The sequence below is a fragment of the Rissa tridactyla genome, chromosome 14, assembly GCF_028500815.1.
Source record: "Rissa tridactyla isolate bRisTri1 chromosome 14, bRisTri1.patW.cur.20221130, whole genome shotgun sequence".
Taxonomy (NCBI): domain Eukaryota; kingdom Metazoa; phylum Chordata; class Aves; order Charadriiformes; family Laridae; genus Rissa; species Rissa tridactyla.
In genome coordinates this window covers 10,205,767-10,231,436 of record NC_071479.1, presented here as the reverse complement: position 1 = coordinate 10,231,436, position 25,670 = coordinate 10,205,767, and the positions used below count along the sequence as shown (strand labels likewise).

Below are 25,670 nucleotides of genomic sequence, written 5' to 3'. Positions count from 1 at the left end.
GGTGCAGAAAAGTCTTGCTGTGTTGCGCGGGAGCCTGGATTCTGAAGAATGAATATCAAGTATTGACAAAAGAAACAGTAAGAGATACAGCAAATGTCTGAAGGTCGCAGTAAGTAAGTTAAAAACCCATTACAGAGCTCCTCCTCTTGGCTCTGCTCTGGTGCTTTACCTGCCAGATCATTCTGAAAACCTTCAGGAGCAAATGTTCTTGTGACCATTAGGGGAAATAAAATGTTGCCAGTTCACTGGAATAGTTTGATAGCCAGGCGCTGTGCAGTAATTATCCTTCCTTCAGTCAAATACTGGTCACTGCTTGTTTATTCCAAGGTCATACTGTATCGTGCAGCATCTTGCCGTACCCGGAAACTGTGAAATAACTGTGTCGGGATTTTGCATAGCTTTCTAGCTCTTTAATCAAAAGTACATGCGAATATATCATGAAGTTTCATGTTTCAGCGGTTTCTTCCTCACCAGCAGAATGGTAAATATAGCTTTGCTTTTTTGTTGAGTTCAGTTTAAGGCTTTTTGCAGAAAAGAGACCTCGATGAGCGCGTACCTCATCAGCAGTTGAGGATCTAAGCAAGAAACCGTATTGATGCTGTGCCTCAGACAGGATGTCCTGTGTTTCCTCACACCCTCAGTGTAGCATTGAAAAGCCTCTCAGGCCTGTAGAGTTTGTGATTGGGAGGGAGGAAAGCAGGGTGGATGGAAGTCGTAACGCAGGAACGAATGTCTGCAGTCATGCTGGGCAATGAAAGAGTAGGCTGCTGTGGTGTCTCCTCTTGTGGTATTTTATGGGAATGTACTGTAGTTCTGAAAGGAATTCTTTAGGAATTCAAGCTATTAAAGGGGTTGTAAAATTGAAACAAAAGCCTCCTGCAAAGTCAAATGTGCCAGGCTGGGTAAAAAGCCAGGTCAGTACAAGGAGAACAGGATCAAAGCAGTTTTAATCAGCCTGGTCTAATGACTGGAGAGGTGCTACGGCCTCGTAAAAGGTTGCAGCCGTGCTAATTCGAGTCTGTCCTTTGGAGATGAAACATTTCTTCCTGGTGAGAACAGGTGCTCAGGCTCCAGCATGGTACTCCTAATAGAAGTCCTCCTAGCTCCAGGCTGTAATTAGCAATTTCATCCTGTTTGTTCATCAGCAAAAGACTGTTATTCTGTCCAGGAAAAATATAGCGCGCGCGCCCCACTTTCTCATCTTGGTTCCTAAGTTTCCCTTTGTTAACGAGGACATTCTATCCTTGCTCTCCAGAATACTAAGAAGCAAGAGAAAAAGAAAAACTCTTCCCTGTTTATTTCCTCTTGGCAAAAGGTGGTGTGAAGACGCTCCCTTTAGAACGTTGTGTTGCAAGAATATAAATTTTCTGTAGTATTTCCCTGGAACTTAACTGCTTAGAATTACCAGGCGCTCTGCCTTTGCACAGAAGCGAGTATTTCCACTTACTGCTCTCCAGGAAGGCTGGCTTTGTTTGCAGTGTAAATATTTTATTTTAAATTGAGATTCTCTCATCCTACGCTGTGATGCCCCGGGAAAGGGAGACCTCCTGCAGTCTTTGTGCCTAAGCCAGGCTGTGCCGGAAGAATACTCTGCAGGGAACAGTTTTCTACTGACAAAGGTGTGGAGTTGGACACGTGGCTTCTTGCCTCTGAAATCCAATTTTCCTAGGCTTTCTGCAGCAAGTTTGATTAGGAAGAGTAAAACTTACCCCAGCTGCTAGTACAAACCTGTCTCCAAATTCTCCCTGCTGCTGATCTCCGTAATTCCTTGCATGTGTGGCCCCACGTATATGAGCCATAGTTTGCTCTTGTACCACAGAAAGGACCAGAACCTGCTTTGGGCACATACGCCGCTGTCTGATTGCCTTAATTTGAGCTCTCCTCCCTGGAAATACCGGCCGGTTGCCAGGATGGTGGCGCTCCTGGTGCTGTATGGAGGCAAGAAGCCGTCAGCACTTGCGTCTTGTTGCGTTCGCAATGCCAAAGTGAGTGGCTACTTCTGCTGATTTCTCTCAGTGAAAACTGCTTGCAAATAAGCACTTTCTCCTGGGATCGATGCAGGCATATTAGGATTTACACGGTGCAATTTGGCTGCAGTCACATCCGTGTTCATCAGCTATGGCTTGTACTTGATTTCTGTGGAATCCCTTTTCAGGCATTATCTATGTATTTATAGAGTGGATGCATTTCACTTTTAAAATGCCATTGAGAAGGCGTGTAATCTGTACAAGCACCAGATGGACAAATGGCTTATTAACGGCAGAATGCGAGTGTCATCTGGAGGGCTTAATGTGCAGGACCAGGCACAATTAAGGACACGCGTTTGTGCTGCTTGAAGCCAGAGTTCAATTTTGAGGGCCCGCCTGTGTTGATGGCGCTCGCTCCCGCTGCTTGGTCTGAAGGTCGGTGTGTCCTTCCTGCTGCTGCCTCTTCAAGCGGGGGGTCAGAGAGCTCAGCACCCCTCCGGGAGGGCAGGCAGAGGGGAAACCAAAGCCCCCCATCCCGCTCAGGTCCATCATCTCTGCTCACTCTAATGGGGCTCGGTATATTTTTTAGATTGGTTCAGAGCCAGGACGGGTTTGATCCCCTTTTGTGTGATATTTAACTTGTAATATTTTTTTGTTTGTTTGTTGCAGAGAAAGTAATTTTCTCCTCTAAAGATCCCCCCTGCCGTTTTCCCTTCCAGGCTCACCTGGAAGAGAAACCTTTCCAGGGTCCAAACAGAGAAATAAAGGAGGGACATCACCCCCAGCCCCGTATCTGGACTCCGGGAGTTTGAGGGCGCTGTTGTTAAGAGGGGAGCAATCCTGTCTGCCGGTGCTTTATCACAAACTCTCGCGGCAGCTTGATGGGGACAGTTTCAGAACCGCAAGAGAGGACCCCAAATTTCCCCGGCGCTGTGGCTACTGCTGAAGATGGATGAGCCGTTCCTCGCTCTGCCCTGCGGAGACAGGCCGCTGCTAGACGGTAACACAAACGAATCATCCAAGGTATTCCGGTGTGTAAGTCCAAATCTGGCAACCTTAAATTCATCATTCTGCTTTTGTGAGGTCCCTACACAGTTCCTGATGGTCTTTAATATATTTTTATTTTTTTTTATATACTGACTATAAGCCCATGAAGCTGTTGGCAGTCCCTCTCCCCTTCCTTCTGTCCCCAGCTCTGGGCTCCTGCTGATTTCCCCACCCGAGCCCAGATCAAGCGGGACTCGCTGGCAATAAGTAACCCCACGGAAAAGCCAGCAGCTCCTGGCCTGCGAGGGAGCTCGTGGGAGGTGTGAACAGCGAGACAGGGTGACCCAGCAATAGCCAGGCTCGGTCTTATAAAAACACACCCCAATTTTGACTGACCTAAATACTCTGGTGCTCTCTTGCCCTTCTGGTGTACCATCGCATGGTCCCTTCTGTAGGTTATAGATAACAATGCCATTCCTCCGGTATGAAACTTGCTCGTTTCTTCTCTCTGTCTCTGTTTTCCTCATCTGGAATCTCTTTCCCTTTTATTTGACATCACTAGTTCTTGCATTAATGCATAATAAGAAAGACAAGCCTAGAACCCACTGACCCCAGCAGAGGCTTTGGCTTCAAGTATTAAAAAGAAAAGACTATCAAGAACCCTCAAGATCAACGTTTTGTTGAAGAAAGTTCCCCAAACTAATCCAAGAAAGGAGCATAGTGTAATTTTTCTTAGAGGTTGAAAGGAGAAAGTACTAATTTCATGCAGAAAAGATTGTATCTGGGGCTGGCATAGAAATAGAAAATAAATAGGTATTAAATTACAGTCGGCTGTTTCAAAATAATCTAATAAAGCATCTGCTGGATCAATAGCCGCGTCATTATCCAAGGCACATAGCAGGCTGCCCCTGTTTTAATTTGAGATGCAAGAGGCTTTTGCATTACCATAATAAAAAGAATAATACTTTAAGACTTCACAGTAAAAAGACAGAAGTAGAGGGGGAAAAAAAAAAAAACCCCAAGAACGGCACTTTATGCCTTAAGCAAGCGTCATTTTTAATTTGAAATGTGTAATTTAGGGATATTGTGAAATAAAGTTTTTATATTTAATGACTGTCAGTCTGTCAGCTTGGCTGAGCTGTTCTACAGAAAAACAAAACAAAAAACCAAAAAAAACCCAAAACCCAACCCAGAGTCCGTGAAAGAAGACTTTGTGTGCAGGGAGAGAGGGGAAGGGCGAGACAAGACTTTCAACTACTTTGTTCTCCTAATTAAGGCTCGCTGGAAGGAAAAATAGCGATGGAACAGTTAACAGTTAGAAAGTGCAGTTTCATCAGAAGAAAACGAGATCTGCCCGTGCGTTGGCCGCTGCAGCGGGCACGGAGCTGTGTAGGGAGAAACTGCGGTCGCGTGGGGACCGCTGCAAATAAAGCAGGGGTGAGAGCGATGTGTCACCAGCCTTTCAAATAGTGCAAAAAAAAAAAAAAAAAAAAGGGGGGGGGGGGGGGGGGGGATACAAAATCATGGAACGAATATAGAGAGAAAATATGGTCCTGGGAGTCAGACTAGGAAAAAGCAGACTCATGAGAATACGTCTCTGTATTTAAAGCAGCGGCAGTAGTGAAGAGCGATTGAAGCCTACTCGAAGTAGCGAAGGGTGATCTCAGAAATGATGTTAAGAATGTGACAGAGGATGAGGTTGTCCCGGAGGACGGGAGGTGTCGGTGGTTACTGTCAGTCTGGGAAAGGACCTCAAATGGCAGAGGGATTTTTTTCCTGGAATCAGGTTCCCCATAATATATTCATTAACGCAGCGTGATGGAATAGGGGGGGATGGTTATAATATATATCCAGGGCACCAAGCTGGGAAGAGCTACGAAGAGTACAGAGGGCTGAATTACAATTCAAAAGCATTTTGATAAATGGGAGAAACGATGTGAAACCAGTAGCGTGAGACCCCCCGAAGAGGAGTGTAAGGCTGGACTCAAAAGGTGAAATCAAATACACAAAACCCGAGGAATCAATAACTGGCTGTACGGCACCGCAGAAATTGTGAAGATGAGGATGAACCCCCCCCCCCCCAAACTCAGCAAATGTTTTGGGTTTGAAATGAAGATATATCGTATATCGATACAGGTGTCCCATGTCAGATGGAGGGGAGGGAGAGGGAGTTGTTCTGCTCAGGAAGGAGAGGTCTCCGTGGCCTGTCCGGACGCTGAGCTTTGAGAGACGAGAACAAATTGCCCTTTGAACAGGGCACCGAAGGGCCCGGGGAGGTTTGGGAAGATGCGGCTCAGGGTGATGATGGGGGGCGGGGGTTAGGGATTTATCTAGTCTGGAGTCTCCACTGCGGAATGGAGAAGTCTTGAAATAAATTAGAGGTTGTTTCCAAGAGGACAGGTGCTTGATTTTTCACCAGGTTTACTGAAGCTAGAAGAAGTAATGGGCTTAATTTGAAATGGGAAAAATGGAGTTTTTAACTGCTTTGTACCAGGGAGGCTGAGGGGCTGCGGGGGGCTCCGGCATCGCCACCCCCGGAGTCCTGCTGTCCCCACCTCCTGGGGCTGTGCCTGGGTTTTGTCCCCTAACCACTGTTGGCCCTGGGGGCTGGTTTCATCGTCGTGTTGGAAGGAAAGGTGAGGTCTCGTTTGGCGGAGGAGTGAAAGTGTCGCTTCGCGAGAAGGCGGCAGTGGGGGCTCAGCACTTAATTATCAGAGAGGTAAAACCGGGAGGCAGAAAACAGGCAAAAAGCAGGTGAAGCAAGACAGAGAGACTTTGCAAAAACAGCTTTGCCGTGGGTTTATGTTAAGTCAGGTCTTGTTTCTTCATAGATACCCGTGAGTGAAGCTCAAGACGAACCTCAAGCTGCCTTAACGCTGATTTGTATAAAACAAATCCCCAAATCCCCCGCCAGCCGGCACAAGCTGAAGGTACGGCCGACACACTGCCTCCTGCAGCAGAGACGTCTGCGCTTTCGTTCACTTCCATTTCATTCATTCTCGTTGCGATTTTTGGCAGACCTTAATTTCTAAATCGGGCCGGTTTCAGAGGGTGGCGGCTGGGCTCCAGGAAGCAGAAGCGCCTCCGGTCTGCGTTGGGATCCTGCCAGTGTCCTCGTTTTGCTTTGCAGTCAAATACATCCCTATTTCTCGGGAGCCTTTGCCTCTCTCCAAAGTTCTTTCTAGTTTACGGATGGACTTTGTGTTCTCTGTTAATTGCCGTCCTCTGTAAGAGGCTTAAATTTCTAATGCTGAAGTTATGGTAGGGGCCGCAAATAGGTGGGACAGGAATGTTACAGACACACCTTTGCATTTCAGAAGCCCAGATATAAAGGCATAGGTGCAAATACAATAAATACAACAGCAGCTGATTGTCCAGCTAGAATCTAAACTGTGGTGTTTATTGGAATGTATTGATCATTGGATATCTTATAGACTGTTCTGTGGGGCCTGTGGCTACAGGATACGTGCTTGGGTTGAGAAAATACCTGGTAGGATCTCACCTGCCTAACAAAATCATCAAAATTATGCCCCCAAATAAGACGATCCGAAAAATAACACCTGCCAAAGGTTTCTGAGCACGTGGCTTGATGACCGCTGAACTCAGGAAGAGCTGGGCCGGGAGACCTTGGCTCCTTACAACCCAACCTGCAGATCCATCACCTCCTTTGGGCCAGAGCTGCAAGTCCAGGGAGGTGGTTGGGTGGAAAAATATCTCAGGAAAACAACTGGAAAACCTTGCCTTCCATCTAGGTTGGTTTAAGCTGCTGTGGAGCTTTCTCCTCGGTTCCTTAGATAGGCGTGAAAGAGATGCTTTGGAAACCTTCAGAGAGAAAGCCTGTCAGTCTAGAAGTTTCTAAAGATTTAATAGCGCGTGGCCTTTTTTGCTGCTTCAGAGCAGCAAAACTGGATTGCTTTAAAGTTGGAATTAGCTTTTTTTTTCTTTTTTCTTTTTTTTTTTCCCCAATACCCCTCCCAAAGGAGCCGGGTTTTTCTGCTTGTGCTGACAGGCTGCGGTGTTGATGCCAAGATCAGCCCATGCACGCACGTCTGGCTAAACGAGAGGTGCACGGTGTACGCGCTGCGGGTAATTACGAACCTTGCTTTCCAGTTTATTGCCCCCCCAGAGGTTTGCCTGGGGCGCTTTTTGGCAGCGAGCTGACAGTGCTCTTTCGAAGCACGTTGGTCGTCGTTTTCTCCCTCTTGTCGGGATCCTTGCGTGGGTGAGAAGAGGAGGAAGCGAAGCCAAAGCTTTTGATGAGAGGCGCGTTTGCAAAAGAACCTAAAGCTTTGCATGGCCCTATCTTGGGTGGGGATTTGAGCTGGGCCTTGAGCTAGCGACGGCAGCCAGGAGATTTATCTGATTTTTCTCAATCCCTGGACGACGTTGGGATGTGAGTTGCCGGTTTCCAGTGTAACGAGATCCCGTGTGGGTAAGCGGTTTTGGAGTCAGTTCTGTTCCCCACGTGGTGTAATGAACGCACTGCTCAGCGATGTCCGGGGCAAGCAGGGTTGCAGAAATTCATCCCTGCAAGAGAAGAATGGCATTTTCTCCAGGAAGTGTACAGAGGCGCCGCAATGAAGCCTTCTTTTTATTTTATTTTTTTTTTAAACTATTCACTAGGACTAGCAGTCACTCAGATACCCGATTCACTCTGTTCCTAGCCCCCATGGATCCTCCAGCTTTTGGTGAGCCGTGAAACCATGATTCCCCAGCAAAGGATTCTTCTCTCTGGTGGTCCATCTCGGCGTCACTTCTTTGCAGGAAAGCAATGGTGTCCCCAGCCAGGTGAAGCTGCTCTGGGGGTGTCTCTGACCGTGTGTGCGAGCCCGCTGCTTTTCTTCGGAGTACAGCAGCTGGAGAGGAATCTCGCGCCCGTCCTCCGTGTTGGCACAGCCTCCTGTTTTGAGGAAGGTTATGTTTCCCCCCCCGCATGCTATCCCTGTTTCTCTGTGCTTTAACATGACTTTTTGCTGAATATACAGTGACCTGTTCTTAGCCTTTTGATCTTCCTTCACCTCTTCTGATTCCTCCAGCCCTATCGTCGATGCTTGGCTTTCACTAATGTATTCCCAGCAATTAATCTGATGCAACCTTGGAATTTGTGCGTCGTGAGTCCTGCCCAGCACATCGAGGAGGACGAAAGCCACCTGTCTGCGCAGCTCTTCGCAACCTTTAGGGCTCCGGCTCCAGCTCTGCACCCTCACCCTGCAAAAGGTGAGGACGACTCCTGCGGCGGGATCTCCTCCCGCGGCTGCGCCTGGTGGGGAAGCACTTTCCAGGAACTTCAGAGGGTTAAAACCGCGCTTCTGAAACCAGCCTAGGGGGAAAAGTCACATGCGCAAGGGAGATTTTGCAAGTCGGTGCTTGCAGCTTGGGGTAATGGGAGGGAGCGCGGGGGTGCAGGCTTCCTGCCTCGGCTGAGCTGCGCCTGGTGAGTCCGTGGTGCCCGGGGGACGCGGGGAAGAGAACGACCCTCCCCAAGCAGGCTGGGGCCGGGCGACGCGAGACCTCCTGGGCAGAGCAGAGCAGGAGGATGGCAGATAAAGGAGAGTGAGGAGGAGGAGGGAGCTGAGCTGCCTCCCCAGGAGCAGGAGGTGAGCTGGACCAGGTAAGCCTCTGCCGGCTGCTCTGGACAGGAGGCAGAAGGACTTGCTGAATGTTTCTTTGATGTTTAGCCAGGGCTTGGAGGTGTCCTAAAAGGAAGGTCCTTCAGGATTAGCCTGAAGGAGGCAAAGTCACCAGAAAGACGCTGGCAATGCATAAAGAATCAGAAGAGACATAGAGACACAGCCTGGGGAGCGCAGGAGGTGAGAGGCTGCCCCTCGCCTTAGCAGGAGGCAGCAGAGGAAGGTTTGGGTGGGGGGGTTAGGGGGGGGCCTGATCTCTAAAAACGGGCAGTCATTTTGCAGTAAAAGGCAATGGAGCCAAATGAGTATGTGCTGCAGGAAGAGGTAAAAGCAAAGCTGCTTTTCCACCCAGCTGGTCCCGGCTGGGGACGGCTCTTTCCCTCCCGCAGCCCCGGGACGGGCTGAGCTGCCCTGGCCCTGTGGCACCCTTCCCTGTCTCCTCCTGGGGCCCGAAATCCTCACCATCTAAGCCAGAGAGCCTTGATTCTTCTCTAACTTAACGTGACAGCAGCAATGACAGGGTGGCAGGTTTTAATTAGATTTTCCTTTTCTTCCGTCAGGTTTTTCGCTCTCTGCTTTGCTGCTGGTGTGCGCGGGCTTTTCTGTCTGGTTTTTCGTTTTCCCTTCGGCTTGACGCGAATCTGAAGGGGCTGGAGGCAGAATTGGGGAAAGGAGTGAGAGAACTCCCTGTGTGAATCCGCGGCTCTGTGCCGGGAGAGGTGCCCCGCGACGCGTGCCTGCCCGTGCTCCGCAGGGACCCGGCGGAGGGGAGCCCCGCTCCGCGTGCAGCGGGATCATCCCCACCGCGCCGGGGAGGAAGAGCGGGTGCTGTGCCCGTCCCGAGCGCGCACACACGCGCGGCACGCCTCTTGTGCAATGCATGCCGTGGCTTCATTCCTTTAAGTGCGAGTTTTCAGCCCTCTGTGGGGTTTTTTTTTCTGCAACCAGAAGAACTTCTCGTGCTGTTTCTCTTGCCTCAGTTTCCTTTCCGATGGTCCTTCAAGTGACCACCCTGGCTCTGTGCAAGGAGGGTAATTACAGCAACAACTCTCGGTCACAAATAAAGCATTCCCCTTTGGAAGGAGAGCGGATGAGCTCTGTGAGGGACCCTCACACCAAGAGACAGCAACAGGCTCCTGGTGCAAAAGTAAGACAGATCAGAGGTTAAAAAAATAAATGATAGTTTTGCAGAGCCGGTGTGGACGCAGCTGAGCTGCGGGAGCGGAAGACAATTGAAAAGTAAACGTCAGAGTCTTCCGAGCGTTGGCTTTAATAACTCCCAGGTCCTGGCAGTAGGTTGGAGACTTACATCAGCAGCGTTTGCCTGGGAAACCCGTGGGCACGGTGCCCGCTGCAGGGACGTGCCCCGTCGGCGTCTCGCACCGCCCGCGGCCGAGAGGAGAGGGGGAAGGACAGCAGAGACCCTCAGAGGCTTCGCTGCTGCCGGGTGAGAGCTCCTGCTCGCCACTGCCTGCGCTGGGCGTGTTTTGCTTCCTTTACCTGCGCTACTTCCTTCGTGCCGTGGGGATTCACCCACCGCGTCGGTGCGCGGGGTGCGTCACTGCCGGGGAAGGGCATTTACACCGGCTCCGCTTTCTTCTGAAAGCAATAGCAAAAAGCCTATTGGCTTTGCAAGGAAAAAACCTGCCTATTCCTTGACTATTTTTTTTTTTTTTAAGAAAATATGAATATTTAAGGATGTCAGGATAATTTAAGGAATATCTAAGGATAACTTTTCCACTGATTAACAAAAAAAAATAATAAATAAAAGGTAATTGCAGCGAAAGGCGAGCCTGTGCGTACTGCGCTCGTGGCTGGGGCTAACACCTCCCCAGTGATAACATCCACAGGGAGCAGGGTACGAAGAGCAGAGCGAACACCCAAGTGTTCTGGGCTGTTACCCTTTATTTGCCGTCTCTGCAAGACTTGGGATTTTCTTTTCCTCTTTGCAGGGCTGGAAAATGCCTCCTTGCTCATGGGAAGCAGGATCTCAAGGAAGCTGTCAGTGGGAGCGGGACTGAGGACTTCGCGATCCGCTCCCCAGCAGCTGCCTTGGGGCTGCATCGGCGTTTCTTAGCAGCGAAAGATAAGGCGGATGTACAAAGTGCTGAATTTCTGCCCGTACGACACAGAGTCCCTCGAGGAGAGGCACCTTCAGCATGGCCCATAAAACCCAAGCTGGTGGAACTGAGAGAAAGGGGTCGCTTTCCTCCATCCTCTACTGTAAGAGTGATTTGAAGGAAGGATCCCTGCAGTGGGTGAAAGGTAAGCGAGATAAGTGACTTGATGATAAGGAGAAAGCCAGTGCTGAGCACAGTGTCCTCAAAATATCAGAAGACAGATTTTTTTCAAATATGCTCATTGACAGCATCTCGTTTGCAAAAGTAACTAAACATTATGGATATTCCAGCATTTTGGGGAGGGGATGGAGACACTTTGACTTTTTTGGAAAGCCTGATACATAGGAATGAATGGACATCCACCTATTGAAAACCAGGACCCTGGAAGTCCTCTTCTCTTGACCTTCAAAAATCAAGAAATCTTTGGGAAAATCCTTGACCTGTGCTTTCCAAGCAGGGACTCCCTTCCCTGATAACAATTTGCCCCCTCTCTGCAGCGCTGCTCCCGAAACGGCCTGAGGTGCTGTGCAGAGACGGAAGGCAGTGCCATGGAGGGCTCCTCTCACCGAGACCTCCACCCACCGTTCAGCAGGGCACCCCTTGTTGCTTGCTCAGTCTGTGGCACCTCCTTAGAGCTCAGCTTTTGCAGGGGCGAAGCAGCTCCTGTTTCTCCAGCAGAGGTCAAGGAGCCGAGCCTCTGTGCACATCTCGGGTGTCTCAGCCTGGCGCCCAACTCGCCAGACTTTGTGCTGAGCAACTTGACCAAAGCCATGGAGAACAGGAGAGCCGAGTCCAAGGCTTTATTTGTCTTTATTCTTGCTTTATATTCACCGCCTCCGCTGCTCTGCGTCAGGAGGAGATAAACCTCAGCAAACAAACAGGCCCGTGTTATCCTGGAGGTTTCAGATGCATCTGCGCTTCCCTTTTTGACTTGATGTGGTCATGCCCTGTCATAATGTAATTGCCTTGTTTCACTTGGCATCTCCTGTTCCTGAGCAGTGCAGAGATGATGAGGATGGAGGATGTAAGGGGGAGAGAAGGGGAAGGTGAGCGCACGCTGCGTTTCAGCCAGCACAGCAGTCTTGGAGAGCACTGAGTGTCATCTCAGTGAGATGTCCCCCCCCAGGGGACACCAGGCTGACTCCGGATCTGCAAAGGGGAAGCAAAGCCGGGTGAAACGCTTCAGTGAAACAAGATCTCATCTGAATAAGGCACTTCCTTAGACCCGGTCTCTTCCTCCTGACTTAGCACAGCTCGTGGAAACCCTAGATGAACGCCAGACGGGATGCCTGGAGACCACAGCTCTCCTCTGCCACTCCAGGGCTGCGCTGCCTCAGCTCTGAGCAGCCTGCTCCTCAAATCTAGGACAGGATGTCTTCACACTTTCTAGGCTCCTCACTGCAGCTTGGGCCTCTAGATTACATCTCTGATCCCAGCCCCAGCTGAAACTGGGAAGCTGAGAGCCTTGAGCCTGGGCCGTGCTGCCCAGGAGCACTGCTGGAGCGGGGACCTGGGCTCTGGAGGAGCGACAGGGCTCATGCTCCAGTGCAGCCCTGCGACATCCCAGGAAAATGTGATTGTTGGCAAGCACTTTAATATGATTGCTCAATCTTTTTCTTGTGGTGGGTGGGGTGGGTAGGCAATGGAGGATATCTCTAAGAGGCAGGTAGCCTTGGCACCACCGAACAGCTTGAGTCCATTATCCTTTCAGTTAGGGATCAGTGAGGCAAGACATTATCCTGCTGAAGATGAGAACATCATGTTATCTCTGACTGCTCGCTCCTGGAATGTATTTGGAGCTTCCTTCCTTTTTCTAGGTTGTTTGGTTGGACTCAATGATCTTAAGGGTCCTTTCCAACCATGAAGATTCTGTGAATCTGTAGGTTGTTTCCTTACAGGGGACATCAGGCTGCTTCCAAAGCTCCTTGTGATGTTCTTAAAAATGTCCAAGGGGAGATTCTGGATCCATTTAAATCATGTCAGGGTGATCTGCGCTCCTCAGCTTTCCCTTTGCCATGTGCTCCTTAGCTGCTGGGAGAAAAACCCACGCCAGCGCCGTGCTCATGACTCCTTTGGGCTCTTGCAGAACCGCTGAATGGCCAGGTGCTGATGGTGCTCAGCATGGACAACAACTGCTCAGCCACCTCCTTTGACATGGAGCTTTGTGCAGAGAAACTGAAGTCCCTTGGGGTTCAGGTGAGCTCCTCATGCGTAATCTGCCCTGGGGACCCTGTAGGAGCAAATGCTACCTGGATTAGCATCGTTTGCATTTGCACCCACATCACAGACAGCTTTTGGTTTTGGTTTTCTTTTTTTTGGTCTTGAGTGGCTTGTTTCACCTCAACTTCAGTCTGTTCCCCATGGACTGCAAGTCAACTGTAACGGTCTTGGCTTTAAACCTCCATGAAGAAACCCATTCAACATAAATTCTAGTGAGTGGCTTGAAAGTCACTCTAATGGGATGGAGCCATCCCTGGGACAATCTGTCTTGTCTTGTCCTTTGTCATAAAAAGGTGTTTTTTCTCTTCTGACTTTCCCTGCACTTTCCAGGGAGATATTACTCACTGCAAATGAGGCAAGAACACAAGATTTTGGTCTGTGACGGCTGTATGGATGAGTTTGGAGGTGTGCTCTGCAGGAGGGTGCTCTGGGACAGAACTTTGAGTTGCAGTGCCAGCCTGGCCCCACGATGACTGCCCAAGCCAGTTCTGATGGGACTCGGAGCCCGAAACTGGAGGGTGGCCCCAGTTTGCTGTTTTCTCCCTGAGCAGGTGCCAGCAGAGCAGTGGAAAAGGTTGATCCAGGATGCTGTCCTGAAGCCTGAAGTGAGACGGTACATGTTCTACAACTCCAGGGTGTTCCAGATAGCCATTGCCGTGGTAAGGATGGCGGGGTCTCTCCCAGGCGTCTCGTAGACATGCACTTGCCAAGATGCATTGAGGCTTACACCTGGGGTTCTTGTGCCCAAGGAGGGAGAGAGGTTTGGATGGGGAAGAGACAATGGTTTTCACACGTCCCAGTGGGCTTAAGGCTCCTTTGGAAATCCAAGTTCACAGACTGGAGGGCAAGGCACCTTCTCCAACCCCTTGCTGGTACTCTCACAGAAGTGGGCTGTACTTTGCTGTAAAACCAGCACATGCTACATCAAGCTGCCTTTTTTTTTTTTTAAACTTTATTTTAAAACTCTATAGATATTCTGGTCCTGATGCTAATTCAGACCAATGAACCAGTCAACTTTGGTTACTGAGTTGCTTGTCTAGTCTTGTTTGGCTGCTTCTGGTGAGAGGAGATCCTCCAGAGACCTCAACCATTAGCACCTACTGTAAGGCTGATACTTTGCAGCGTGCTGAGGGTGTGATAAAACCTGACTCCTTCATTTTAATTGCATTTATTTTTTTAGATAGCCATTAGATGTGTCTTCTCCTTTCATTAATATCGTAGGAATTGGTGCTCAGTGTTTTGAGGGTTTTGGTGCCTGTTTAGTGCAAACAAGTTGTATTATAGTAAGATCAGAATCACAGGATGGTTCGGGTTGGAAGGGACCTTAAAGATCATCTAGTTCCAACCCCCCTGTCCTGGGCAGGGACACCTCCCACTAGACCAGGTTGCTCAAAGCCTCATCCAGCCTGGCCTTCAACACCTCCAGGGACAGGGCATTGACAACTTCCCTGGGCAACCTGTTCCAGTGCCTCACTATCCTTACAGTAAAGAATTTTTTCCAGATATCCAATCTAAATCTACCCTCTCTCAACTTGAGGCCGTTACCGCATGTCCTATCATAACACCCCGTGACCAAGAGTCCCTCCCTGTCCTTCCTGTAGGCCCCCTTCAGGGACTGGAAGGGGCTCTAAGGTCTCCCCGGAGCCTTCTCTTCTCCAGGCTGAACTCCCCCAGCCCTCTCATCATCTTCGTGGTCCTCTGCTGGCCCCGCTCCAACAGGTCCGTGTCCTTGTGGTGAGGACTCCAGAGCTGGACGCAGTGCTCCAGGTGGGGTCTCACCAGAGCAGAGTAGAGATGATGCTGTGACACGCTGTGCTGTGCGTGTCATATTTGCTTCTAGGCAACCTCCTGCCCGAGTGCATGCTATCTGAAGCAAAGGCCAAATGAATTCAGTTTTGCCTGTCTTTATGTAAAAGCCAAGTTTGTCAGTCCTTAACATAGTCCTTGAGCCCGGTGCCAGTGTCGACCATTTGAGCGTTATTGTAATTGAGTGGTCTCTGCACCGCCTTGAGTGCTTTGACATAGGAGCTTTCTAAATACAGGGACCATTAGAAGTATTATCAATATGCCTCAGTGAGTGCATTTCTTATCTAAATGGAAAAACTCAGTTGAAATCCTTCCTAGGTATGAATCATCATTAATAATTCACTCTCTGTCTTTGATGACCGGTAATTTTTTATAATATACTAGGACTCACTCAGTCTTTCTAGTCCTTTCTTTCCCCTATTTATTATTGGAAAGAACTTCTGTCCTTTCTCACCCTCTGAAAATCCCGTGTGACTTAATTTATGGTAAGGTATTACCCTGGTAGTTTTCTTCTTCCCTTGACTTTTCTCACTTTCACAGTTTTGCGAGTCTCATCGCCCTCTCTGGGTTTTTATAGGTTTTCTACGTGTCTCTCTGGACAAACATTTACTCCACAGTCCAGCTGTGTTCCTTCGGACGCTACTGGGAGGCCAGCGTGCTGGTGACCCTGGCTGCCGTAGCGGTCACTGTAGTTGTGATACTGGTTATCGATCATCGCCAGAGGAAGGTAAGAGGAGGCCGCCTGTGTGCGGGCACGCAGGGAGCAGGACCCCGTCCCACCAAAGCGCTGGGACCCAGGTCATCTCCAAGATGTGTATGAAGAACATCGTTATCTGGGGAGGAAGGAATATTTTTACGGCAGAGCTGGAGATCAGGTCCAGGCAAGGGATGTTTTCCAGCCCAGTTAGGTGTCGTAATGCCTAAAAAGTAGGTGGTGGAGCCCAGCAGGTGTGCTCAAAGCGCCTGCTGTCGCTGGAGATAAAGGAACCCATTGCAGAGTGTGGTTCATGCTCCCACGGCTGTAGGAAGCCACTGGGCTCACCGGCAGAGCCGGCTCCTGCCCTGCTCCTGACAACGGTCCTTGCGGTCTCGGCTGTGTGCAGCCATTAAACACCATCAGTTAATTCTGTCGCTGTGGTGCTCTGGGCCTTGCAACAGGTCCAGAACAAAAAGGCAGTTCCTAACCCAGAGAAGCTGCAATAAAATTGTAAAACCGAGGCAAACTGGATAGTAGAAGGGAACATGGAGATGACGTTAACGTGAGAGGCCACCAGCCTGCAGCATCCACTGCTTGGCTGGTGTCCGCTTTTGTCTGTAGGAATCACAGGAGTATGGAAATCTCTAAGGAGAGATCCAAAGAATAGTATTAGAAAGGCTTGATTCAAAATCCAGAGGGCTCTTTGCACTGATTTCAATGGATTTTGGGGCAAGCCTCTAACGACAGCTGTGCAATGACCGTTCCAAAGGGAAACCTGGCAAACCTGCGGGTGCACAGAGGTTCAGGACAGGAGCCCTTCATTCGGGGAGTGCTGGGGAAGGAAGAGAGAACACAATACTGGAAGTCGATTCCCCTTTGGACATCTTGTCTACAAGAGAAATAACCCTTAGTGAGGTTTCTGGCTGCACAGATACCTGCTGACGGTGGCTGGGATGATACTGAGGGCTGGTGACAACCCTGCCTGACTGCAGACTGCTCTTGTCACCGCTTTCCTTTGAGACGCGGTATTCGGGATTATCCAGCTGCAGTTCGTAGCTGTAGGCTGGCCCTAAAGCTTTGCTGTAGGGTGTGTTAATTTTTCCTCCGTTCTTTAATAGATAAATATGAATACAGATGTGAGGCTGGCAGCTGTCAATGAAATCTTTATCAAACACAGTTTAATACTGGGGATTACAGATGCCCTGGACGGGCCACACAACATCCTACAAGTATCCTTTCTGTAGGGAATCATTTGTACCCTCTCCTGGGTAGCTAATGATGTGGAGGTATTTATTGATATTATGATCCACGAGGCTTTCCATTGGGTGGGATTTCTAGGATTTTTTTTTTCTCCTATTGGATGGCAAGAAGCATTGGGTCATTTTTCTTCTTCTGTAAGTGGGGATTGAGATATGCCCAAAGGCGATATGAAATAATGAGTCTAAAAGTGGGATTAGTCCTTTGGGCGGGCAATTATTCTTCACAGCGTATTACACTTACACGGCAGTGATGATTCTTATTACGAGCGGAGTGACAGCAACGTGCCCATGGCAAAACCAAAAACAACCCAGAGAAAACCAGAGTCCCCGTCCCTGGGAGCTCATCTTCTGCCTTGCAGAGACAAACTCAGCCAACGGCACCAAGTGTCTCTGCTCTCCGGGTGTTTTGTAGCCCTGGGCTCCCTCTTTCAGGCACATTAGAGAACCTGATTTCACGGGGCAGTCCCTGGCAGCCAGGTCTGTAGCTGCCAAGAACTTGTGACCTTCACGGCCTTTTAAAAAAATGCAGGTTGAAGAAATCCGGTAGGGGGAGGCTTATTTGCTGCTTTTTAGAGATCCCTTTTCTGGACTAGATGAAGATTTAGGGGAAAGAAGAGAGTTTTAAGACAGCATGGAAGCGTTAAAGGAAGGTGAGAGAGATGGTATCCCAGATTTGCTGGTGGATCTCACTCCGCCCCATCTATCCAGAGAGGTATGAGATAGAAATGGAGAGGGAACCACGGCTGAAACACAGCGTCATGGCAGAGAATCCTGCAGGAGGGCTGGCAGGGGTGAAGTCATGCAGAATGAGGAGGAAACACTTGAGAACTTGAATTACACGTTTGTTCAGACCAGCGTAGTTTTGCACCTCAGTGAGGACTAATCCAAGGAGCCTTCACCTCTACCTACATGTCCCAGAACTGCCCGAGAGCAGAAAACAACCCAAGGTTTTACCATTTCTCATTCTGCTCCAATGTCAGATCTGTTTTAACCCTCTAGTTTTTTTGCTGTTCCTGAATCCCCATGATGATGGCAGCTCGAGTAGGTGTACAAGGGCAGACCCGTACAAGGGCTGCTCTCAAAGCTGGCAGGACTCGCCTCCCCGACACGCTGCTCTTGGTCGACTCTTTGCAAACGGTGCCTCCATCTTGAAGGCACGCACCAAGTACAGAAATTCTGTGAAAAATAAATGGAATGAATTCATAGTAACAAAAGAAAGAAAACAGGAAGGAGTTTAGGGGGGAGTTAAGTCAAGGTGACCCACCAGTTTATTTAGATGTAAGGCCACTGAGATGAGTGATGGGCAATGGCCCTGCGTTATCCCAGTTTCCACCCCCGCAGGGTGCAGGAGGTGTGCAAGGAGGACTGGCTGCCTTCTGGGGCAACGTCCCCCTTCTCTTCCCCTTTACATTGAGGTTTTGCCTTAGCCCAGACCCTTTTGGCTTAAAATTAGCCCCGCGCTGTGTTATTTGCTTCCTGTGCCCTGAGCATCCCGTGGGCACCGCCTGCCTTTGCTCCGCTTCCTGCGAGGTCCGCGCCACGATCCGCGTGGAGAGGGCGGGCAGCGGAGGGAGAAGCGTGGAAAGACCCCTTCCTTAACCCTGCCCGTCCCAGCTGTGGTTCGTGCGCTTCAGCCCCGAGCGCTGCCTCCAGTCCTTGTCAGCCCACATCGCGGACCTGCAGAGGACGCGAGAGGTGAGAGAGGGTGGGCGCCCAGCCCGAGCTGCCGCGGTGACGGGCGCAGGGCCACCCCTATGGCCCTGCTTCGGTGGGAGGGAGGTGGACAAGGAGAACCGAGTGTTTGAGCGTCCTCCTGGGCATCCCCTGCTGTGAACTGGGAGCTGGACAGATCGGGAGGGGCTTAAATAAAATGCATCCGTCGGTGCCCAGTTCAGTAGGAATTCATTTAGGCCCTGTGGTACACGTGTGTCTGGATAATTAACCAGGCAACTTTAATAAAGGAAAGTAATCAAGAGTCAAGGGCAAATTTGAAAGCATGTGCCACAACTTGAAATAGCTGACACCTCGAGCTGTCCTGAAATAAATGGGATAGCCTGAGGAATAAGAAAACACTGTACTGGTTGACTGTATAAAAATTTTGTCCTCTTGGCCTTCAGAAAATGCTTTCCCCTGTGCGAGTGTATGATATACAAACACCACACTCTCCTGCACTGGATTGCCCTGGCTGATCACGGCCGTGGGATGAGAGGTGAGGGGGTACAGCCCTCCGAAAACCTCAAGGCTGCTCATCTCACGGGATGAACCAGCAGACGCGGGTTGGGGGCTGGACAGTAACACACCAATTCACGTATTGTCTGATAGAACTCAAAGTTTTTAAAGGCAAAATTCTCCATGCTAGGCTGTGGCTATCTCGCGGGGAGCTGTCGCTGGCACAAGAGGCAGCTGGTGGCAGCAGGGCTGTGGGATGAAGAGACTCTTGGCCAATGCTGTTTTTAACTCTTGGGATGATAATTCCCAGGAGTAAAAAACATGCAGGGGGAAATCATGCCGCTTAAAGGCTGTCCTCGGGAGACCGCTGGAGACCTGCCGCCTGCCTTTGGAGACCCGCAAAATCTCTTTCTCTTCCAGTCGGGCTTGCGGCACAGCCTGGACCAGCTCTGTGTGGTTATGGAGGCGGTGGTTCAGCCCAACCCAGGGACAGAGGAGGAGGCTTCACGTGAAGAATCCCCTCTTTTATCCAGTGGAGGGAACCTAAATAAAGAGCCTGTGACATGCAATGAGCTGCTCCGCCTTGTTCCTGAGGGCCCACCAGAGGTAATGAGAAACATCCCTCCCTGATGGACAGAGGTGCCAAAGCACCCTCCCAGGCTCCAAAACTCATCCCAGCAGCCGCCAACCATGGGGACAGCTCTTTTTTTCACCAGCAGGAGCACCTGGAAGCCTGGAGGTCCGCACACACCTTCTCCAGCTCTGACACTGCTGAGCAGTTAATGCTTACTGAGCAGCGAGTGCTTAATCCTTGAGGAATTCATGGGCTGGGCTTTTCCTTGCTGGTGGCCGGGGTCCCCCTTTGGAAGACAACCTCCCGCGGGGTCCGTGCAGGGACCCAGCGCCTGTGTCCTGGCTGGGGATGAGGCATGGCCGCGTCCAGCCTTTGTCTCCTCCATGGAGCATGCCTTCAAAGACTTGTGCCACGCTGAGCAGCAAATGTGTCCTCATTCCTGCTCAGCAAGAAGCTTCAAAAAGGATGATTTTGATTTATTTTACACTTTTCCGCTTGCTGTTACTAAGCGAATTCAGTGCAGGTGACATCCCTGCAGAGTGAAGCTCTCTGGCTGTCTAGAGGCAAAAAAGAAAAGCACCGGGAGGCAGTGACAGAGCAGACAGGTCCCCAAGCAGCCTGACTCCCTGGCCACCCGCCGGCGAGTGGTCTCTTCATGTCACTCCCCCGTGGGGACAGTGTGCCAGCACTGCTGACCAGAAGGGGATCTGGGACAGTTATATATACCATTGGCTCCCGTCCTGTTCCTTTCAGACAAGGACAGTCCTTGAACGAGGGAGAAAATGGTATTTTTGATGTATGATCTGCTCTTCCCGCAGGTAGATGCTCTGCTCTGACACCTCTCGTGCTCGTTCCAGGTGATGGCCCAGCAGCTCCTGGTGATCTTCAGCGGATGCTACGTGCGGCTCCTGGTGACCGGCCGGCTCCCGCGGGCCGTGGCGGGGGGGCACCTGGAGCACAGCAGCGTGCCCTGTCTCTGCCAGTTCATCGAGACCGCCGCGCTCAACACACGCCGGAGCTGGTTCATGGGCAGGTGACCGGAGGGGGCTGGGGGACGCTGAAATAAAAAGCTGTCCATCACAACAGTGTGAAGAAGCTGTGGGGCAGAGGAGAGGGCTGTAATTGCTCATCCTGGACTTATCCGGATGACCGAGTGGAAATATAACTCTAATCAAACACGGAAGACACTCACCAGAAAGCTGCTTACCTTTGAGACCTTCTGCCTGCCCACCTTGGTGTGAAGGAGCTGCTCTGGGGGTCAGAAACGATCCAGGGACAGCCTGGAGATCCCTTGGGAAATTTCCCACTGCTCTTCCCTGGGGGCCTCGGCGAGCCATGTGGAAAAACCTGCAGGTGCCAGCCCCATGCCTTCAAAATGAAGTCCTCAAGGGTTTTTTTGGTACAAGGAAGACGGGGAAAATCTGTGCATAGCAGTGTTGCAAAAGTGATGTTTGCTCTGGATTATGTTTGTGTCACGTAGCTCTCAGCGACAGTGAGCTCTGTCCTGTGGCAGACACGGACAATGTCTCAGCCGATGACTTGGCAAACTTTCCGTTTAAGAAGCAGCTCGGGATGGTGCTCGGTACCTGCTGCTTCTGCTGCCTGCCCGGGGAGGAGGGTGATGGACGCCTTGATGATCCATGGGATGAGGCCTGAAAGAAGGCACTGGGCACTGTGTAGGGCATCCCAGGGCACGGCTCTTTTTAGACTTCCCTTTCTCTTCTGTTTTGGGACAGGCTCATTTCCTTTGGTTTTCCTTTCCTCTTTCCCCCCACATCATCTTTGCACACAACATGTAAGAGGAGCCAGTGGTGAGCAGGAGCCCTCCACATTTGCTTGGAGTCCATAAGGGAGTGGAAATGAGGAGCTGAGAGCCTACAAGAGGTTGTGTGCTCAGGTAGTGCCCGTGAACGGAGAACTGCTGAATGGTCCAGGAGCCCCTGGTGGCTTCCTCTGTCCCCAGAGCCAGGCATTTCTGTGAAATTCGGGTGACCGCATGCACTGACGTTTAACTGACCCCATGGTTTGGTGGTGATAGCTGTCCTAGGAAGTGGCAGTGGTGAGAATAAAGAGTCCTAAGGTCTGTGTTTTCCAGCTTTGCTGTGTCTGAGTGTGCGTGGGAGATTCGGGTCCGTTCTGCACCTCCTGGCCTGCCCCCACCAGCTCCTGCAGAGCCCCACAGCCTTGTGTGTCTGCCCCCTGCACAAAGGCTTTTAAAACCAAGATCCCTAGTAACGTTCATCCCTCAATTGCGTATGTCCCTTCGTGCCACCAAGCATCCCCCCCCTCACGGGATATTGTACCAGAAAAGTCTTTGGTACCAAAGGCCAAACCATGGCTCATGTTGGCAGCAAGAGGCTGAGCCCTGGAGACGCAGGAGCTTACGGCCAGCTCTTCCCGGGGTGGGCAGGATGGCTCTGCCCCCTCCCCTCGTCTTTCTGTCACGAGCAATGGTGAGACAAGATCCATCTCTCCCTACGCCAGCAGCAAGGCAAGCATCGGCGGCGAGCCCCGCTGCTGCCAACGTACGATCCCAAACACCGTAACGACAGCAAACCCCGTCCAGGAGGAAAAGCCACCACGCTCCCAGCCAGCCTCTTTTCATCCGTCTTTATTTCTGGTTCAGCTTGGGCCGTCACAGGACGGGGTCGGGCAGATTCCTCCCCGCGCCTGCGGAGTTTGCGAGTCTGCCATCATTGCTCTGTGACGGTGGGGGTTTGCTGGGGGGGTGGATCCGAGTGCGGTCCCTGCAGCCCTCTGCTCTGCGGGCGCCGCCGTCACACCGTACTGGCTGCTCGGTAGGGACGGCTTCACCGGCTTACTGGGCACGGGGAGGGGGGTTGTACAAAACATCCTGGGCTTCCCGCAGACCTGAGCTCTAAGACTCCTCACTCCAGCTCAGGAGCTGCTTTTACCTTCCTGGAAATTGTCTGAATATATACCAATGTCATTGGGAGCGCAATTTGGTTTCACAGCACAAAAATCTGGTTTGCTGCTAGGATGCAATGGCTCGTGCTCTTCCCCTGCTGCACCATGGCCCAAAAGTGCCAGGAGCCTCTGATACACGTTGACCATGTTTTTTTCTGCCACTTAGAAAATTCTGGTAATGAGGGACTGATCGTGACATTTTCTATCGTCGTGCTTCTGTGTTGAGAGCAGGTACAGGAGGGATTTGCTGGTATTTTCCAATCCCTGGGCTGTAGGACTCCAAGCAAACGGATTCTCACCTGGGGAAACCGGTGGGAAGAAAGCTCATGGCCTTCAGGGAAGGACCACGAGGGCTTTTACCCTCAGGACCTGCAGGGCTGCTCTTGGATGGGGCCGCTGTTCCTGGTAAGCGAAGCGCTTGCTTGGGGGGTTGCTGATACCTCTGCCTTTACATCTGCAAACGCACAAGCATCAGAGAAAAGAGGGGGATTCAGGATTAGCCAAGGGGAGAGATTATTCCTGAAGGGACAAGGTTGGGGTGTGAACTGGCGAAGTGCTTGGAAAACCTCCTGCTGGGAACCGTAAGCAACGTTAGGTAAGTGCAAGGGAGTCGGGCCAGATTTACGACACAGAGGTCTCCAGGAGAGCCCACCTGGCTGCAAGGAGGGGATAAAGCTCCCCAGTTTCCAAACTGTGACCTGGGCACCACTGGTGCTTCCAGATCCTCCATGTTTCCCAATGGATCTGTGCTCTGCTGAGCTGGATGCTCCTCACGCCCTGGGCCAGCTTTCCCCGGGGTGCTGCAGAGCTCGTAGCTATGGGCTGCCCCACGATAGAGAGAGGTGCGGTCCCCACTGCCCTTCCTGCTGGTGAAGACCCCCGCATCCACAGTGGCCGAGGGGCCCGCGTGCCCGACCTGGCAGAAAGGCACGGGGCCAGACCCTCTGCTAGTGCCAGCTGGGGCAGCTCCCCCGACGGGGACCAACACCCAGCAATTAACTGCAGCCAAGGGGCTAAACGTGGTTGCTCAGAGGAGGCGGCTGATTCCTCTGGCTGATACACCCCCCCGCCTGCCCTGCTCTTCCCATCCGGGGCCTCCGCAAAGTCCTGGCTCCCATTGCAGGCCAGATGACTAACGCTCTGCTTTTCCTTCATATGCACTTAATTAAGGCATCAGTGAAGGGAGACATCCTTTTTCCCCCACCTCCTCCCCCCCCACTAGGGATCCATCTGTTTTGGTTTTTTTTTTTTTTTAGGGGAAAGGTGATATTCTGGAGATTTTATAGGACCCCTGGAGGCATGCAGTTCCCTTTGCCCCCGTCGCACACGGGAGCAGCAGAAAGGGGATGGCTCAGCCCTGTGTCTTCCGAACAAGTCTCCTGAGACTGCCTTAATCTCCTGGCAGAGGTAGGAGACCATGGGGCACCACCTGACCGTGGCGGCAGCTGCCCGGGAATGTGCCCCTGCCTGGGAGGAGCACGGGGCATGTTTGCACAAGAGCAACCACGAGCGACTCAGCCCAACCAGTGAAACTGGTATTGGTGGGGCAGATCTTTCCCATGCTGAGGTTCCTCTGTTTGCTCTTCAGAAATGATTTCGCTTTGACACCCTGCTTTAATGCCTCAGCAGCGCGGCCAGGGGATGTGGGAGCAGCTCCTTGCCGGGAGCAGCCCCCAGGGCTGGGACAAGGACCAGGAGCCAGGAAGGTCCTCACCATTCCCACCCTGCTGAACGGGAGGCGGCCGGGAGGAGCAGCTCCTCTTTGGGGACGTCGCACGAGTGATCCGCAAAATCATAGCGATTTGTGTATTTTTAATGGGGCAGGAAGGGGGGGCTGGAGAAGATTGGCAGCAAGGACAGAAAAATCTCTCACTGCCAGCTGGGTGATGCGTTTTGGTATTTAGCAGGGGGCCTGAAATAACAAAGATTGCCCCAGGGGGATGCAGCCCTGGGGAAGCAGGGCTTCAGCAGGTTATATCCCCTCGCCCCTCCGATTACCCCCAGAGAGACTCCGTCCTCCCTCCCAAAGGCTGCTATTTGCTCATCGCCTCTGTCAGAGGCTGGGATGCAGCCATGGCATTTAAAGGCAAAACCCAGCGAAGGAAGATAAATCAGCAAAGAAAACAAACTTTTGCAACTTCTACCTGTTACGGTTCTTCCTCAGGCAAAGCGCCCGGCTCTGAGGAAGACTATGGTCGCTGGAGCACAGGCAGGGAGGGACGGGGACCCAGCACATCCCCCCTGCGGGCGGCTGCCTTGAGGCAGTGGGCAGCAAGAGGAGGTGCCCCCCCAGCAGCCCGAGAGCCCTGGCCCCTCCGTCCCCAGCACAGCCGGGGCTGAGGCGCGTGGATGTCCCCGTCCCCAGCGAGCTGCAGACTTACTTTGGTGGCGGCTGCGGGGGGCTGCCTGCGCCGGGCAGGGTGGTGGCTCCTGGAGCTCTCGGCCACACAGGGTCCCCATCTTCCTGGCCACATAGCGGCAGGCTGGCGAGAAAGGGGAGACCCGTCTGCTTCGCTGCAGTAATGTAAAACACCGGCTACCCTGAAAAACCCTCCCCAGAGCCCCGAGCTCGACCTCCTTGTGAGCTGGGGATCCTGGCAGAGGAGGACCTGCTGGGGGTCGTGCTGGATCCGTGGTGGATCATGGCCAAAAGTAACAGAGGAACTGGAGGGGATTGGATTTAATGGGCTAAAAGAGAGTTACGATGTCTGGCGTCCTGGCTGTGTTTCAAACCACTCGGGCACCAGCCTTTCTCCCCGCCGCCAGCCAAGGCCATAAAATATGCAGGATATTTACCATGCAGAAATCCATCTAAGCTCTCTTGCCTCAAACAAGAGGTTTCCTTACCGTTGATAATTACTCAAACCATTTTCTCCCGGGCTCAGCAAAGCTGTCCTTTCCAGCCAGCCTGTCTCTTCCCCTCTCTCCTCTCGCAGTCGGTTCTGCTCTTGGTTTTATTTCTTTACAGCCTGGCTTCCTCCTTCCGCCCATCCCGTGGGGATGTTGCTCCAGTAACACCCGGTCATGCGCAGGGAGGCAGGCTCAGTCTGGCACTGCCTCCGGGCAGGGCTGTGCCGTGCCGGACTGGGATCCCCGCACCTCCCGGGATGGAGAAACCACGCTGAGCATCGGCTGTGGGCAGCGGCACCGAGGTTTGAGCCAGCCATGCCACAAAGGGGGCTTGGCCTTGGCTGGAGGAGCTGCTGTTGGCACTTTGTGGCTGATGGAGGACCTGGGTTTGAGACGTGGGGAGGTCAACCTTGTGCTGCGATCTCTAAGCTGAGCTGGAGAGGATGGCTGCAGCGTGCCCTTT

At 51.7% G+C, this 25,670-nt stretch overlaps 1 protein-coding gene and 1 long non-coding RNA gene across 14 annotated transcripts; one reads left to right on the top strand and one right to left on the bottom strand.

Annotated features, from left to right (window-relative positions):
- The first annotated feature begins 101 nt into the window (after positions 1-101).
- TMEM268 (transmembrane protein 268) lies at positions 102-21,523 on the top strand. Of its 13 annotated transcripts, none has more exons than XM_054220405.1 (11): positions 102-2,967; positions 5,786-5,884; positions 7,578-8,171; positions 10,537-10,849; positions 12,791-12,900; positions 13,476-13,583; positions 15,308-15,457; positions 16,546-16,656; positions 18,301-18,381; positions 19,276-19,461; positions 20,287-21,523. In XM_054220405.1, the coding sequence occupies exons 4-11, from the start codon at positions 10,744-10,746 to the stop codon at positions 20,464-20,466; spliced, it is 1,032 nt and encodes a 343-aa protein (XP_054076380.1). In that variant the 5' UTR covers positions 102-2,967; positions 5,786-5,884; positions 7,578-8,171; positions 10,537-10,743; the 3' UTR covers positions 20,467-21,523. The 13 variants fall into 13 exon arrangements, with proteins under 13 accessions (XP_054076380.1, XP_054076378.1, XP_054076377.1 ...); XM_054220403.1 differs by having other exon boundaries at positions 102-2,990; XM_054220402.1 differs by having other exon boundaries at positions 102-2,998.
- An 832-nt stretch (positions 21,524-22,355) lies between these two features.
- LOC128917412 (uncharacterized) lies at positions 22,356-25,345 on the bottom strand. The gene is made up of 3 exons (XR_008469270.1): positions 25,205-25,345; positions 24,739-24,840; positions 22,356-22,811 (listed from the first exon to the last, which is right to left on the bottom strand). It is a non-coding gene; the product is annotated as an uncharacterized LOC128917412 (long non-coding RNA).
- Positions 25,346-25,670: the final 325 nt, after the last annotated feature.